Source organism: Solanum verrucosum, unplaced genomic scaffold (assembly GCF_900185275.1).
Source record: "Solanum verrucosum unplaced genomic scaffold, falcon-dt-bn FXZP01000306.1, whole genome shotgun sequence".
NCBI lineage: Eukaryota > Viridiplantae > Streptophyta > Magnoliopsida > Solanales > Solanaceae > Solanum > Solanum verrucosum.
Window position 1 is genome coordinate 2,836,965 of NW_026020398.1, and position 17,833 is coordinate 2,854,797.

The following is a 17,833-nucleotide window of genomic DNA, read 5'->3' on the forward strand; positions in this document are numbered from 1 at the left end:
AAAATAAATATTTGCTTGTTCTCCTCCTAATTTGATACGAATTCCATAAATAGAATGATTTTTTCTCCAAATAATTTTTCTTACCCTTCGAAACACTAATCAACCTTCTTATAAATTTCTCAACCACAATGAATTTTCTCTCCTTGTAGGAGGAATAAACATTTTTTCAAAAAGTCTTTTATTTTGAAGAGAACTTTTTGTTACATGATCTCTTTCTTTACATCAATGTCTTCACAAGAATCATGAGATATTCTCTCTTTCTCTTGTGTTAAAAAAGTCACATGACCTAGAAATTTGATGGCATCTTAGCGACAGAAGTTGATACCATATATTCATCATCATCGTCAGAAGAAGAAGAGTCAAAGTGAAGAAATTTGTTCTTATTTGTTACAAATGCTCAGCTATTTATTTTATTTTATAGGCTAAATAATTATAAATAGTTATGAAAAATGAATAGTTTTTATCTTTTTATCTTCCATTTTCATTTACTTAAATCTATATTAGTGTAATGGATGTTATAAAGGACATAATTAATCGGGTATGACATAAATTCTTTTTTCTTAAAATACAAATAAAAAATACAAAATAAAGATAAAATGTCAAAAGAAGGAGAAAAAAGATGAATAGAAATACTGGCCATAGAGAGATGCCACATCAGATTGTCTATATTCAACTTTATATATACATATATAGGTTCATGCCCTTAGATGCTATTTTATTACTTTAGCTGACTTCGACATTTTTGTAAAAATCTGATATCTACTTTGGAACATTTTATAATGTGGCATAAGCTGACAATTGAGATCATAAATTTGAAAATAATAAAATTTAATTTATTATAATACTAATATCAATATCATAATTATATATATATATATATATATATATATATATAAATTAAAAAATATATAAAAAGTATTATAAATTGTAATAATTAACCGCTTTATTTTTTTAAAATCATAACTAATTTGATTTACACTCCAAAATTCATAGGTGTCACATAATTTAGACATTAATTCTTTATTACTTAATATATGTAATTATATCAATGACACATAAATTGAAATAAAAAATTACATATTTTATTTGAAAATCACGTAATAGTACTATAAGATATAATAATTAACAACTTAACATATTTTTAAATTTTAGTTGACTCTCCAAATTCCATATGTCTCATGTAATTGAGACAGAGAAAAACATATATTGGTTTAAAATAAATAAAAATATTATAAATTATAATAATTAACAACTTAAAATTTATAAAAAAAAATCCTTTAAAAAAAATTTAGTTGGCTCTCCAAATTCAATTGGTATTACAATAATTAAAACATAGAAATTAACATAGATTGGACTTGTGCTGACATTTATGTTTCGATTTTTAAAATTTTTTCTTTTATACTTTATATAAATAAATTTTTTATGTAAAAAGTATTATAAATCATAATAATTAATAGCTTAAAATATTTGAAAACATATAAAAAGTTTTTGTTAACTTTCAAAAGTTCATCTATACCACATAAATTGGGAGAAATATAGATATATAGATATTTTAAGTTGCTAATTATTGTGAGTTATAGTACGTTTTATGTAATTTTCATATATATTACTCGTTTTGTCCTGATTTATGTGATACAAATGAAATTTCAAAAGTCAATGAATTTTTTATAAGTTTTTTTATATTAACTTGTTAATTATTGTGATTTATAATATATTTACATAAAACATACTCTAAATAAAAATAATTAGCAACTTAAAATATATAAAAAACATACTAAAAAATTGATTAACTTCAAATTTCATATGTACCATATAAATTGAAACAGAAACAGTAACATATATTGGGCCCCGTGCTGGCACGGGGTCCCATATCTAGTATATATATATATCAAACTTCCTTCCAAATTTCTAGATATACCTAAATTAACTTTCTTACAATATCCCATCCTCTAACTATTCCATGGCCAATTCCAATAACAACAACAATATTGAGGTTGTCGCTGAAATGGATGGTTTTGTATAGATCTATAAGGATGGTCAAGTCGAACGTTATTTATATGATTAATTTTTTTAATCAAATTTATACCACTAAATAGAGTGTGTAGCAATTTTTTATTAAAAGATAAAATAACCTCATGGACAAGTACAAGCGGAGGGGGCGGCTAAGACTATTATATTAATAGTTTGATTCTGGTGTGTCCTTACTTTTTGATCCCACTTGAGAACATTGAACAAGGTGTATCGTACAAGGATTGAATTATTATTAGCTCACCATCAAAAGTTGGGCTCCATAGTTCAATGATTAATCCACTTGCTGAGAAGGCTCCCTGTTTGTCTCAGTTGGGTTGTTCTAGGATGTTACTATGTTTTGCGGAGAATGATGACTATATTCCAAAAGAAATTTGGATTCAATTCGTTGAAGGTGTAAAGAAAAGTGGTTGGAAAGGGGATTTGAAGTTGAAGGTGAAGGTCATTGCTTTCAGCTAGTCCTGAAATTGAGAAATCACAAAATTTGATCAAGCGTTTTGCTTCTTTTACCCAATATAATTAATAAGGGATCGTTTGGTTAGAAACAAGTTATTTTGGGTAATTATCTCGAGATAAGTTATTCCACCATGTATATGGTTTAACTTATTCCATTACTAAGACATAAATAGTGGGATAAATAATTCTAAGACTGCTCAATACTTTCAACTAAACGCGAAATAAAATAACTTTGCATTTTATTATGAAATTATTATACCTTAAACCTCATCATCAATCTCGAGCCAACCAATGACACCTTATCTAAAGATCGAAGAATGCTTGACCACCAAAGAACTTGGTCCCCATATTAGGTATGCATACAACAAGCAACTGTGCGCTGGACCAAAGTACCTGGAATATATATTTCCCAACTCCAAATTAAAAACATTATTTTCTACTTCAAAAATAAAAAAACTATCACTCCCTTTCGGATTTCGAAATTCAAACAAGTCTATCTTGGACTGTAAATTTTTCATATATTTTTTAATTATTGTGACTTATAGTACTTTTTACGTAATTTACAAATATACAAATTTCATTTCAAGAAAATTGAAGATTCCACACGCAAATTTTCAATTAAAATTAAATTGTTTAACTCTCAAAAAATAAAAAATAGTATCATATAAATTAGGATAGAGGAAATATCACTTTTTATTTTCACAAATAAAAAATGGTCAAACGCCTACCTAACATAGGTAAAAGTAAAAAAAAAAGGAAGGCAAGTGTTGAAAAATGATGCGTAAAAATAACTCCACAAATTTCTAGAGATAACACCATATCTTTATTTATTTGTTAATAATAAGAACATGATCTAGATTTCTATCTACATTTCCACCAATCTTCAAAATATCTATCGAGAATAATCCTATATACATACCACAACAGTACCATTCACATAATTTCTCTCTACCACGGCCTCCGATGATAATGATCAAGTAGTTCAGGAAGTGGAAAACTTCTACCGGCTCTACAAAAGCGGCCGCGTTGAGCGTTTCTATGACGTGCACGGCTTATTCTACGTTCCACCATCACCACAACACCCATCAAATGGCGTATTTTCTAAAGACGTTACTATCTCACCCCACGTCTCTGTTAGACTCTATCTTCCGGAGAACATTCCTAATTCCCAAAAAATCCCCGTGTTAGTATATTTCCACGGGGGCGGACTTGTCATAGACTCCGCCTTCTTCAATTTGCATCACAATTACGTCAATTCTTTAGCTTCTGAGTTGAAAATGGTTGCGGTTTCTGTAGATTACCGGTTAGCCCCAGAAGTAGATGTGCCTACAATTTACGAAGATTGTTGGACTGCACTTCAATGGGTCGCTTCACATGCTAATGAAAATTCGTACAATAAAGACTCATGGTTAACAAATTTTTGTGATTATGGTAAAGTGTTTATAGCCGGAGATAGTGCTGGTGGCAATTTAGTGTACCACATGACTATGAGGGCAGGCAAAGAAAACTTGAATAATGATTTGAAAATTACTGGATCGATTTTTGCTTATCCTTATTTTTTTTTCCCAAATGTTGAAATTGATGAAGAGGGTTTGGCTAATAAGGTTTGGGGATATATTTGTCCACCATTAGAGTGTGGGCTACTATCCCCAAGGGATAGTCCATTAATTAATCCGCTTTCTAAAAAGGCCCCATCTTTATCGGGGCTAGGTTGTTCGAGGATTTTGGTGTGTATGGGAAAAGAAGATGATTTAATTCCTTTAGGAATTGGGGTTCGATTTGTTGAAGGTGTGAAGGAGAGCGGATGGGATGGAGAAGTGGTGTATCTTGAGTTTGATGATGGACATGCCTTTCAGATGTATAAACCTGAATGTGATGAAGCTAAACGTATGATGAAGTGTTATGCTGATTTCATCCATCGCTAGTGCGTGGTAACAATGAAATAACATACTACTTTTTTTCAGAGTAATTGTATTGGTATTATGTATTAAGATTAATTTGTGTTGTTTTGTTTCATAAGAATTGTTTGGCTTTATTAATAAAAAAACGTATTTATTTTCTGTCTATGATCGTCACTTCCCACGAAAATGAATGGAAGTTTACAAGAATTATTTTCTACTTTGCAGCCAATGACGGCTCGCAGAAATATAACACAAAATAATAGCCTAGCACCTTAAATGGATCATTTCTAAATAATTCTTGTTTTTTTCATACCGAAGGAATATAATTCTGTTTGTGTAAGATCATGTTTGTAAGGTCTCATGGGAAGTGTGAAAATATTCAATTCCTCATCTCTAATACTCTATTTTGCTAAGGTATCAAATTTATGAATTTATTATTTTAAAAGTAAGAAAAAAAAAATCAAATTACAAGATATTTCTCTTCTTTTGCTTTGAAAAACAATTTTGTTCCTCTCTTGCCACATATAATAGATGCAACATGTTAAGGTCATTCTATAAACGGAAAAGGGCCAAAAATATCCCTATACTATTTGAAAAGGTTTAAAAATACCCCACAATCAACCCTTTTGGTCCAATATTACCCTTTAAATTAACAACCTTATATTTTTTAATTATTATATTTAATAATTATTCCGTGGTGTCTTTCTATTGGATAAACTTAAATTTCAATCTACCAAATTTTCTCCTACCCACCCGACCCATATTGACATTTCTTGACCCAGACCCAATTAAAAAATCCATCACAAATAAAAAAGATATCATTTCTTCTCCTTCTAAACCAATTAACATGAATTTCACAGATTAACAAACACCAACAACGGAATGTATGTTCATGAAACAAAAAAGATTAAATTTTGAACAACCACATTAACAATCTAAATCCATAAACTACAGAATCAGTTAAACAGAAGCTCACGATGAAGGATTCAATCAAGTTTTCGGCTTTCGGCGACAAAGAAGATGCTCAGATTTAAGCTTATTTAGAGCAGAAATTAACAATGACCCATGTAAATAAATTCATCGATAACAAACAATTAACACGAATTTCATCAGATTAACAAGCACCAACAAAGAAATGTATGTTCATGAAACAAAAAAGATTAAATCTTTAAACAACCACATTGACAAACCTAATCGATAAACCATAGAATCAAGAAAAGAGAAGCTTATGATGAAGAATTAAGAGATAAAGGAAAAGTTGCCACATAGAAATTAGGTTCAGGGGAGAAGAGATTCAATTTTTTTTTTATTTTAGATGGATCTTTTAATTGGGTTTGGGTCAAGGAATGTCAACATGGATTAAGTGGGTAGGAGAAAGTTTGGTGGGTTGGAAATTAACTTTATCCGATAGAAAGACGTCATGTAATAATTATTAAATGTATTAATTAAAAAATAGAAGGTTGTTAATTTAAAGGGTAATATTGGATTAAAAAGATTGACTGAGGAGTATTTTTAACCCAATAGGTGAATGATAGATATTTTAAAACCTTTTCGAATAGTGCATGGATATTTTTGGCCCTTTTCCGTTCTATAACTTGTTGATGCAGCACTATTCCCACTGCCAATGTAAGTTCTTCTTCCCATGCTTTTGCTAGTCGTCTCTGTCCTAGCCATTGTAGTAGTTTGTTCCACACTGATGCTGAAACAGAGCACTGAAAGAAAAGGTGTGAGATCGACTCATTCTCTGATTTACACAAAGGGCATATATACCGGATTAACACCTTATTCCCCAGTGAATCATCTTATCCTTCGTGTACAACCTTCCATGAGCAACCAACATCATAATGAACAACCATTTCGAGGCATAAGGGGTATTGCAAACTAATTTCTTCCATCTTACTTTTGGAAACACCCCTTGCACCAATTGGTACATCTTTTTTACAGAGAAATAGTGCAATCTTTGGAATTGATCTTTTGTGTAACCAGCAGCTTCCACATACTCCGTAGCTTTGAAAATTTTCTTGATAAGCCAAGATGCTTGTTTTGTATTGGCCTCTCATAAAGTTCCGCCCTTTACATAATACATGTGAACCCAAAGAATTTCCTCCTTATATTAAATGAGTTGCGGAAGTTAGTGGCGGAGCCACCTTATAGTTGGGGGTTCGTCCGAACCCCTTTTAACGGAAAATTATATTATTTATACATGATTAAAATATATTTTTAAGTTATATATAGTAGATGTCAAATCCCCTTCGACTACTTCATATATCTATTTCTTCAAATTTTTAACTCTCTTACTGAAAATTCTAACTTCGCCACTGACGAAAGTTATGTAGCAAAGGCTTTTCTATGACAAAGTTGTGGAAGTTATGCATCAAAGGCTTTTCTATGACAGTAGTGTGGTACAAAGTAATATTATAACTTTGACCACTAAGCTACTACTTTCTATTGTGTTTAAGGATATTCAAATGTTATATATATATATATAGGGGCGGAGCTACGTGGAATCGAGGGATCCGAACCCCCTCGCGGAAAAATTACACTATATATGTAAGGTCAAATTCTGATTTTATGGGTATATTAATTAAAATGAACCCCCTCAACACTAAAGAGAAGGATATTGTAATTGTCAAGGGGTTCAAGTTCCACCTAGAAGGGCTGAGTTCGAATCTCATCAGGCGCATTAGTGTTTTTCATCTTTTTTTTATGCTTTAAAAGGGCTGAGAAGTTTTGGGCCCAGATTCCCAAATCAATGAAAAGGCCTCATTGGTTCAATGTGAAGTTTTATCCTTTTTATCTTTCATTATTTCCTTTTTATGCTATTTTTTTTTTTCAATTTGTCTTTGTTTAAATTTATTAGCCACATTCTTTGTATATTTTTCTTTTAGATTCTTCTTATTTATATTTTTCATTTTGTTTCTACATAGTTCTCTTTATGTGTACTAAGTTGAAGAAACGATAAATTTTTATTAAATTTTAAATTGAGTTAGAAAAAAATATTAATATATAATAAAGTAAATTAAATTTAACCGAACGAAGAAATATTAAAATTGTGAATAGTTTTTTAAACAAAATCTATTTAATTTAATTTTCTTTCTTTAATTTCATTGTATTGTTTTCAACTTTATTCTAAGGTGATGAAAATTAAACTAATCTTATTTGATTTATTGATCATTTGTTTTTTGACAAATGACTAACCTAGTAAATTGAATTAATTGAACTAAAAAAAGATGATGCCATTTATTTATTTTCTAAATATGTCAATTTTTACCCCTTTAAAAAATCTTGGTGATTTTTATAGTAACATATGATTGAAAGGGCACTAATTCAGAATTTTTTTAATAAAAAAAATCAAAATAAAATAAAACATGACAAAACTTAAAGAAAAAAATAGCACAAGAATTTGAAAAAAAAAAAACTCAATGGAGCAGGGTAAAAAGTAAGAAGAACCTAAACGCGGCATAACAAGACAAGTTAAATTTAGCGAGTTAAGATTAATATTTTTCTTTCCCATCTCACGTATTTATTACTTTATACTTCGAACCCCCTTAGCGAACATCCTGGCTCCGCCACTGTATATATATAATATAATGTAATTTTATGGTGAAAGTCGAATTGTACTTTTGCTCCTATTAAGAGGGTGTAAAAAGGGTTTCACTGAAAATTTTCAAATTAAAATAAATGGAAAAGGATTAAAATTAGGGAAAATTGTATGAAATAGCAAATTATTAATTCAAATTAAATGTTATAGTTATAGTTTATTTTATTTGTAATTCGCAACAAACATCTCATTTTTTTGCCATTTGATTCGGTATACAATTGGTCATTTTCGGTATACAATTACCCATTCGTTATACAAATGTATAAAATGCATTTGTGTTTGTATAAAGCGAGAGAAAAGCGTGTATACAAATACATATATTTTCGTCCTATACACTTATAATTATACAAATATAGATCTTATTATACAAATTACAATGTATAAATGAATTTATACAAAACTGAACAATTTGTATAAAATTGGATGTATCTAGCGAATTATACAAATCAAAAGCTCCATAGCAAACATAAAATTTGTTATGGAGCGCAATTATGCAAACTATAGCTATAATATACAAATATGATTTTTATGTTTACTGTATGTGAAAGTTGCTCAAAAATTTTCCTTCGACTATGTGAAATAGACTATTTATACTCTTTGGGATAAAAAAAAATTCCCTTGCCGTTACTTAAGAGACACAATAAATACCCTCAAGAGTTAACACCCCAAATTTTTAGTGATGTGGCAAGCTATGTAGGACTAGACCTTTACTGGCGACAAAAGCCGTAACAAAAGCCCAGAATATACATCATTGTACATTTTATGCATTTACATATGACATAAAAATAAAATATATAGCATCTCCAAACTCCTCCTTGGTCGATATCATTTGTGATTTTTTAAAAACAATGAAGAAAATCAGTCAAAACCTTTAGTGGAATATTTTGGAATTTTGTGGCGACTTTTGTCGCCGCTAAAGGTCTAGTTCTTTTGTAGTGAATTTTAGTTAGCAACGCTTAGGTGGAGGGATTAGTCTTATGTGACTTTCCACGTCGCTAAAATTTTAGATAGTTTAACTCTTGAGGGTATTTGTGGTCTCTTGAAATAATGACAAGTTATTTTTTATCCCAAAATATAATAAAAGATACTATAAATAATTTATTTCGTATAGTTTAAGAGTATTTTTAACCCTTTTCCGTAAAATAAATAAGCCCCATCTTGGGCTCCTCTTTATTTTTTCCACGTTTCCAAAGCTCTCATAAACTACTTTCAACATCTATCATTGTTTATTTTTCATCCAAAATCTTAACGTTGCCCAAAAGATTCCCTAACCAACTGTTGGATAGAAAGCGTTGAAAATTAATGTGTAGCCATATCCTCAGCCAACTGTTAGAGATCAGAAAATATTATTTATTTATTCATTCATTTTATAATATCTTTAAAAAAAATTAAATCTGGTTAATGACAGTAAGACTGGATCTATATTCGATCTTCAAAATATCTATTGAGAATAATCAAATATACCATAACACCACTCTCATATTTTACAAAATTTCTCTCTACCATGGACTCCGATAATAATGATCAAGTGGTTAATGAAGTGAAAGACTACTATCGACTCTACAAAAATGGCCGTGTTGAGCGTTTCTACGAGGTGCACGGTTCCTTCTACGTTCCACCATCGCCACAAATCCCATCAAGCGGCGTATTCTCCAGAGACGTCACTATCTCACCCCACGTCTCTGCTAGACTCTACCTCCCGGAGAACATTCCCAATTCCCAAAAAATCCCCGTGTTAGTATATTACCACGGGGGCGGACTTGTCTTACAATCCGCCTTCTTCAACCAGATCCATGCTTACGTCAACTCTTTAGCTTCTGAATTAAACGTCGTTGCTGTTTCTGTAGAGTACCGGTTAGCCCCAGAAGTCGATGTGCCTACAATTTACGAAGATTGTTGGACTGCACTTCAATGGGTCGCTTCACATGCTAATGAAAATTCGTACAATAAAGACTCATGGTTAACGAATTTTTGTGATTTTAGTAAAGTGTTTATAGCCGGAGACAGTGCTGGTGGCAATTTAGTGTACCACATGACTATGAGGGCTGGCAAAGAAAACTTGAATAATGATATGAAAATTACTGGATCGATTTTTGCTTATCCTTATTTTTTGTTCCCAAATGTTGAAATTGATGAAGAAGGTTTGGCTAATAAGATTTGGGGTTATATTTGTCCAGTACCATTAGAGTCTGGGCTATTATCCCCAATTGATAGTCCATTAATTAACCCACTTTCTGAAAAGGCTCAGTCTCTATCGGAGCTAGGTTGTTCAAGGATTTTGGTGTGTATGGGAAAAAAAGATGATATAATTCCTTTAGAGATTGGGGTTCGATTTGTTGAAGGTGTGAAGGAGAGTGGATGGGAAGGAGAAGTGGTGTATCTTGAAGTTGATGGTGGACATTCGTTTCAGATGCATCAACCTGAATATGATGAAGCTAAACGTATGATGAAGTGTTATGCTGATTTCATCCATCGCTAGTGCAGGTAACAATGAAATAACTAACTTTGTGTGTTGTTTTTTCAGAGTAATTGTTTGGTGGATTTATTTATAAAATGTATTTTCTGGTTATGATCTCTCTCCCCACGAATTGAATGGAAGTTTACATGAACTTTGTTTGTATGAGATCGAGTCTATAAGGTCTGATGGTCATCGATGGAAGATGAGCATGTGTTAAAATATTCAATTCCTCATTTGTCATATTCTATTTTGCTAAGGTATCTGCGACTTGATTGAATTTTCTATAACACTAGAGTTCATAAATTCCATCCAAAAGTTCTATATATATATATATACACTTGGATTTAAGATTAGAATTTGCCTTGATTCTAAATCAGGAGAGCTTTATGAATTAAATTTTCATGAAAATGCCCAAATGATTTTAAAAACATTTCGAAGCTGCAAAGTTGTCTTCTTATTGCCACAAACAAAACATGATTTATTTTTCAATTCAAGACAAAAAAGCAATTGCGAAAATCTAAAAAGTTGATTTGAAGGAAAAAAAAAAAATACAAATCGAACCCCAATTTCTAAAGGAATAATATCATCCTTCCTTTCCACACACACCAAAATCCTCGAACAACCTAGCCCCGATAAAGACGAAGCCTTTTCAGAAAGGGATAATAACCCAGACTCTAGTACTGGTGTACAGATATAGCCCCAGATCTTATTAGCCAACCCTATTTATCAATTTCTATATTTGGGAACAAGAAATAAGGATAAGCTAAAAAGATCCACTAATTTTCATGCCATTATTCTAGATTAATTTTTTTCGAATAAAATTTTTAATTATATAAAAGTACTATATAGTTAATAATTCTTAAAAATTATTTGAGGAAAATATTGTTTAAAAAATCTTTCACTTTTAAATAGTGATGTTGCCACGAAAATGATAGTTAAGCTATGAGTAACGTCAAACTTTAAAAAAATAAATTTAAAAAAGACTTTTGACAGAAAAGACAAATCACCAGAAGAAAGTAAAGAGAGTTCATTAAGTTTAGCCCACTAAATAATTCAAGCCCAAATCACCAGAAAATAATAGGAACTTGTTATTATATTAAGAAAAATGATAATGTTATATTAAGGAAATAATATTTTGTTTTTTTTATACTTGGACACTCGTAATATATTTATGATACGATTTTAACACATACTACAAAGAACCGTTTATAAAACACATATAATACAAGTTTTATTGATAGATAATACATTTATCAAACATTTTAATAAACTTATAATATAGTGTCAATTTATTGCCAAATAAGCATGATATACTTTAGAACATTTATAATACATTTATATTACAAGCATAATCACTTTTAATACATCAAGCAGATTTATCATAATAATGCTCTGTAATTCTATAAATAATAATAAATCTAAAATATCACTAAAATTAGTAATTATTTATTAAAAAATAATTAGTTAAGTAATTTTTCCGAAAATATTTCTGTACATACATATATGTATACTTAGGTGTTAGAGCATGTATAGGTGTAGAAATTCAATTATACATCTTCATTTGCACACCTATGGTTATTTTGTCTTATTTCATTTTGTGATACATATTTTCTTATTCTGGTGACTCTTCTTCAGCTGAAATGAGTAAAGAATGTTGGAATAGCAACTTGCTCAAATGGCTTAAAAGATGAATAATATAAAAACCTCTCGTGGCCACAAACATAGACTTGTATTGGGGTATGCATCATGGCTTCTAGAAATTAGCATTTTTAGTATCATTGGACTTTTCGTCTGCTCATTCAGACACTCTTTTTCTTGATTCTAATTTTTTTCAAAGAATAAAGTAACTTTCTCAAATGATAATTAGTGGAACTCTACCAGACGTATTTGATTTCAGTTAAGAAATTTGGAGGCTATTCTATCTTAAACCTTAGTTTATGCCTATATATAAGATATTATATTCCCTTAAGAAACATCTCAAAAATTCCATAAATTTATGAAATATTCAAAAAAAAGATCAAAATTTAGCCTCCTATGGTCGAGAAATATGAATCACAGTTAAATTACGAACTAAAGGATAAACAAATTGTACTCGCACTATTTATAAATAAAATATTATTGTTTCTTCTTATTTATAATCATTAAGTCTTGGACGGTTAAAGTCGAATCTTGATTATTGGTTCAACCGGTTCTTTAACCATCACTTAAACAAATAAAACAAGACAACCAACTTCCATTATATAAACATGCACTATGATTCCAATGTCTACATCCAAATCAACTTCTTAATTAACCATCCACCTTGCATGTAATACTCCATTTCTTCAAATTAATTCCATATTTTAAAAGTCTACATAATTTCTCCATACATATATGGCTTCATCACATGAATGATTTGGTGGCTGATGTTTATCCATTCTTTCGAATCTATAAAGACGGTCAAGTTGAACGTTTTGATGATATAAGTGCTAGCATAGGCTTTTCCTTCGTACCACCATCACTTGATGATCCAGAAACTAGTGTCTCCTCTAAAGATGTCACAATTTCACCATATGTTTCTGCTAGACTCTACCTTCCTAAAAACACCACCAATATTACTCAAAAATTTCCCATCTTAGTGTATTACCATGGTGGTGGATTTGTCGTGGGGTCCACTTTCTCGGATGTCCATCATCGTTACCTCAACATATTAGCTTCAGAGTCAAACACAATTGCAATTTCGATAGAGTACAGGCTAGCCCCAGAGCATGACGTACTAACGATTTATGAAGATTGTTGGACTGCACTTCAATGGATCGTGTCACATGTTGATGATGAAACTTCGAGCAACAAAGACCTATGGTTAACAAACTATGGTGATTTTGATAAATTGTTTATAGTTGGAGACAGTGCTGGTGGTAATATAGTTTACTATATGGCTATGAGAGCGGGAATAGAAGGTGGTATTAATGAAAATGTCAATATTTATGGTTCGATTCTTGCTTTTCCTTACTTGTTGATGCCAATTGAGAATATTGAGCAAGTGTTTTCGTATAAGATTTGGAAGGCTATTGTACCTATATCAGAAGCTGATATTAATAGCTCGATGATTAATCCATTTGTTGAGAAGGCTCCTTGTGTGTCTGGGCTAGGTTGTTCAAGATTATTGATGTGTAACGCGGAGAAAGATGAGTATATTCCAAGAGAAATTGGGATTCGATTTGTTGAGGGCGTGAAGAATAGTGGTTGGAAAGGGGATTTAGAGTTCATTGAAATTGAAGATGTAGGTCATTGCTTTCAGTTGGCTGATTTTGAAATTGAGAAATCTCGAGATTTGATTAAGCGTTTTGCTTCTTTCATTTCAACATAAGTGATAGCATATTTGGTCATGCTATGTTAGAGCTATAGCTCGTACTACAAATAAGTAATAATCCTTACTGTTGCTTCGAAATTCTCTTGAATTATCTTGTTTCTATTGAGTGCATTTACAAATTGTTTCCTCCCTATGACATGTAGCTACGAATTATAATTATCAAACTATAGCTATAAAGAGTAATTAGACTATTTTTAAATGGCTATATGTGAAAGTTCCTCTATTTAAATTTCGTGTCACACTACACATTAAAGTATTTGACTCTTATATTACTGAAATATTTGGCTTTATCGATATATTATTTTGAATCATTTATTTGGTCGATAAAAGTAGTGAGGATCGACAAACAAAAACGACAAATCAACTACGTACCTAACTTGATTTGACGAATATCTTTAAATGGTTTCAATTATTAAATCATGTGTTGTATAAAATAATACTTAACTGGATCACATTATCCTTATTCAAAATATAAAAAGGATAGTACAGTACTATATTTAAAATATTTGCCATCAAACAAATGAGCAATCATGCTCATTTTTTTAATCATTTACATTGAGTCTTTGTACCCCAATACTAGCTAGCTCTAATTATTTATAGTTGGGTCCATGTTGTTTTCTCTTTACTGTTAAAAATTAACTACGACAAAAAGGATAGTAGTATTATTTTTAAAAAAAAAAAAAAAACTCAGTGCTTTGGTAATTAGTTCAATGCAACGTAATTTATACTGAAATTTTCTGTTAGAGTTCCATGAATTAATAAAGAAAGGTGATTATATGAACATATTTTTGAATATACACATTATCAGGGCCGGCTCTATGTATTACTATATATTAGAAGAGTCTAGGATTTACTACCATTGTTCCAATTAAATCATTACAAATGTCCAATACTTACTATATAAAATATATAAGTGGGGCCCACCTCCTTCCACTTAAATAATATTTTTCAACCTTATCATGGTAAAAGTTGAATTTATTATCCTTTTCATTTAATTTTATATGATATTATTTTTTCTATAAAATCATTATATATGTTTTAATAATTTAAATTTCAAAAACATTATAATTTAACTTTAAAGATTTTATTTTATCAAAATCTTGTACATTGAAATATATAGTTATGAATTTAATTTTTTTTTAAAATCATATAAAAATTTCAATAACTTCTCAAATTCCATAATATAACACTTAAATACTACATATTATATATTAATTACTATACTATAAATGACTTAAATACTCCATATTATCTATTACAATAATTAACAATTATTTGACACTTTAAATTCTATCAATGCCATATAAATTAGAATAAAAAACCTAACATATAATATTTAAATATAGTTAAAAATAATATAAGTAATACTATACATTACAATAATTAACAGCTTAATTATTTAAAACTTATATAAAAAATTTAATTGAGTCTTTAAATTCTATTGGTACCACATAAAATAGATTATATAATAAACATATATTGTTTGAAATTGACGAAAAAAGAACAATAAATTACAATAATTAATAAAAAAAATAGTCCACTCCAAAAAATCTATCAATTAACAACATATATTGTTTGAAATTGACGAAAAAGAAACTATAAATTACAATAATTAACAAAATAAATCTCTCAACTCCAACAAATCTATCAATTAATGCCACATAAATTGGGGCATGGCAAATAACATATAGTATTAAAAAATTAGGTTCAAAATGTACTAAAAAATACAATAATTAACAACTTAATATATTAAAGAGACATAAAAAAGGGTTAATATTTAAAATTCTGCATGTGCCACATAAATTAGAACAAATAGAGTAATAAATATTACTTTCAAAATTATGTTAAAAAAAAGTACTACAAATCACAATAGCTAACAATTTAAAATATTTTTAAAATCATATAAAAATTTCAATAACTTCTCAAATTCCATAATATGACATAAATTTAAAAAAAAAAGTGTTATAAATCATAATAAATAGTACAATATTTAAACTACTTTAAAAGCATTATAAATTGTAATAAATAATACAACAATTTAAATTACTTAAAATTAACGACTTAAAAATATTTTTTTAAATGTATTAAAATTTTGGTTAATTGTCAAAACTTTACATGTGCCACATAAATTGGGACATGGACAGTCACACATATTTTTTTAAAAAAATTACATTAAAAGTATTCTATCAATTAACAACATATATTGTTTGAAATTGACGAAAAAGAAACTATAAATTACAATAATTAACAAAATAAATCTCTCAACTCCAACAAATCTATCAATTAATGCCACATAAATTGGGACATGGCAAATAACAGATATTATTAAAAAATTAGGTTCAAAATGTACTATAAAATACAATAATTAACAACTTAATATATTAAAGAGACATATAAAAAATGGTTAATATTTAAAATTCTGCATGTGCCACATAAATTAGAACAAATCGAGTAATAAATATTACTTTCAAAATTATGTTAAAAAAAAGTACTACAAATCACAATAGCTAAAAATTTAAAATATTTTTAAATCATATAAAAATTTCAATAACTTCTCAAATTCCATAATATGACATAAATTTAAAAAAAAAGTGTTATAAATCATAATAAATAGTACAATATTTAAACTACTTTAAAAGCATTATAAATTGTAATAAATAATACAACAATTTAAATTACTTAAAATTTAACGACTTAAAAATATTTTTTTAAATGTATTAAAATTTTGGTTAATTGTCAAAACTTTACATGTGCCACATAAATTGGGACATCGACAGTCACACATATTTTTCAAAAAAATTACATTAAAAGTATTCTATCAATTAACAACATATATTGTTTGAAATTGACGAAAAAGAAACTATAAATTACAATAATTAACAAAATAAATCTCTCGACTCCAACAAATCTATCAATTAATGCCACATAAATTGGGACATGGCAAATAACAGATATTATTAAAAAATTAGGTTCAAAATGGACTATAAAATACAATAATTAACAACTTAATATATTAAAGAGACATATAAAAAATGGTTAATATTTGAAATTCTGCATGTGCCACATAAATTAGAACAAATAGAGTAATAAATATTATTTTAAAAATTATGTAAAAAAAAAGTACTACAAATCACAATAGCTAACAATTTAAAATATTTTTAAAACCATATAAAAATTTCAATAACTTCTCAAATTTCATAATATAACACTTAAATACTACATATTATATATTAATTATACTATACTATAAATGACTTAAATACTCCATATTATCTATTACAATAATTAACAATTATTTGACACTTTAAATTCTATCAATGCCATATAAATTAGGATAAAAAACCTAACATATAATATTTAAATATATTTAAAAATACTATAAGTAATACTATACATTACAATAATTAACAACTTAATTATTTAAAACTTATATACAAAATTTAATTGACTCTCTAAATTCTATTGGTACCACATAAAATGGATTATATGATAAACATATATTGTTTGAAATTGACGAAAAAGAAACAATAAATTACAATAATTAATAAAAAAAATAGTCGACGAAATTGACGAAAAACAAATTATAAATTACAATAATTAACAAAATAAATCTCTCGACTCCAACAAATCTATCAATTAATGCCACATAAATTGGGACATGGCAAATAACATATATTCTTAAAAAATTAGGTTCAAAATGTACTATAAAATACAATAATTAACAACTTAATATATTAAAGAGACATATAAAAAAGGGTTAATATTTGAAATTCTTCATCTGCCACATAAATTAAAACAAATAGATTAATAAATATTATTTTCAAAATTATGTTAAAAAAAGTACTACAAATCACAATAGCTAACAATTTAAAATATTTTTAAAATCATATAAAAATTTCAATAACTTCTCAAATTCCATAATATGACATAATTTTTTTAAAAAAAGTGTTATAAATCATAATAAATTGTACAATATTTTAACTACTTTAAAAGCATTATAAATTGTAATAAATAATACAACAATTTAAATTACTTAT

General features: G+C 28.4%; 3 protein-coding genes across 3 annotated transcripts; all 3 read left to right on the top strand.

Moving 5' to 3' along the window:
- Positions 1 to 3,443: 3,443 nt before the first annotated feature.
- On the top strand, positions 3,444 to 4,548 carry LOC125839450 (2-hydroxyisoflavanone dehydratase-like; the record flags this gene model as incomplete). Its single annotated transcript, XM_049518424.1, has 1 exon — positions 3,444 to 4,548. A coding segment is annotated over one exon (966 nt), but the record flags the coding sequence as incomplete, so codon positions are not given.
- Positions 4,549 to 9,490: 4,942 nt separating this feature from the next.
- Positions 9,491 to 10,465, top strand: LOC125839563 (2-hydroxyisoflavanone dehydratase-like). The gene has a single exon (XM_049518552.1). It carries the CDS (start codon positions 9,491 to 9,493, stop codon positions 10,463 to 10,465), a length of 975 nt encoding a protein of 324 aa, XP_049374509.1.
- A 2,365-nt stretch (positions 10,466 to 12,830) lies between these two features.
- On the top strand, positions 12,831 to 13,793 carry LOC125839452 (2-hydroxyisoflavanone dehydratase-like). Its single transcript, XM_049518425.1, has one exon. The coding sequence runs from the start codon at positions 12,831 to 12,833 to the stop codon at positions 13,791 to 13,793; it is 963 nt and encodes a 320-aa protein (XP_049374382.1).
- The last annotated feature ends 4,040 nt before the right edge of the window (positions 13,794 to 17,833 follow it).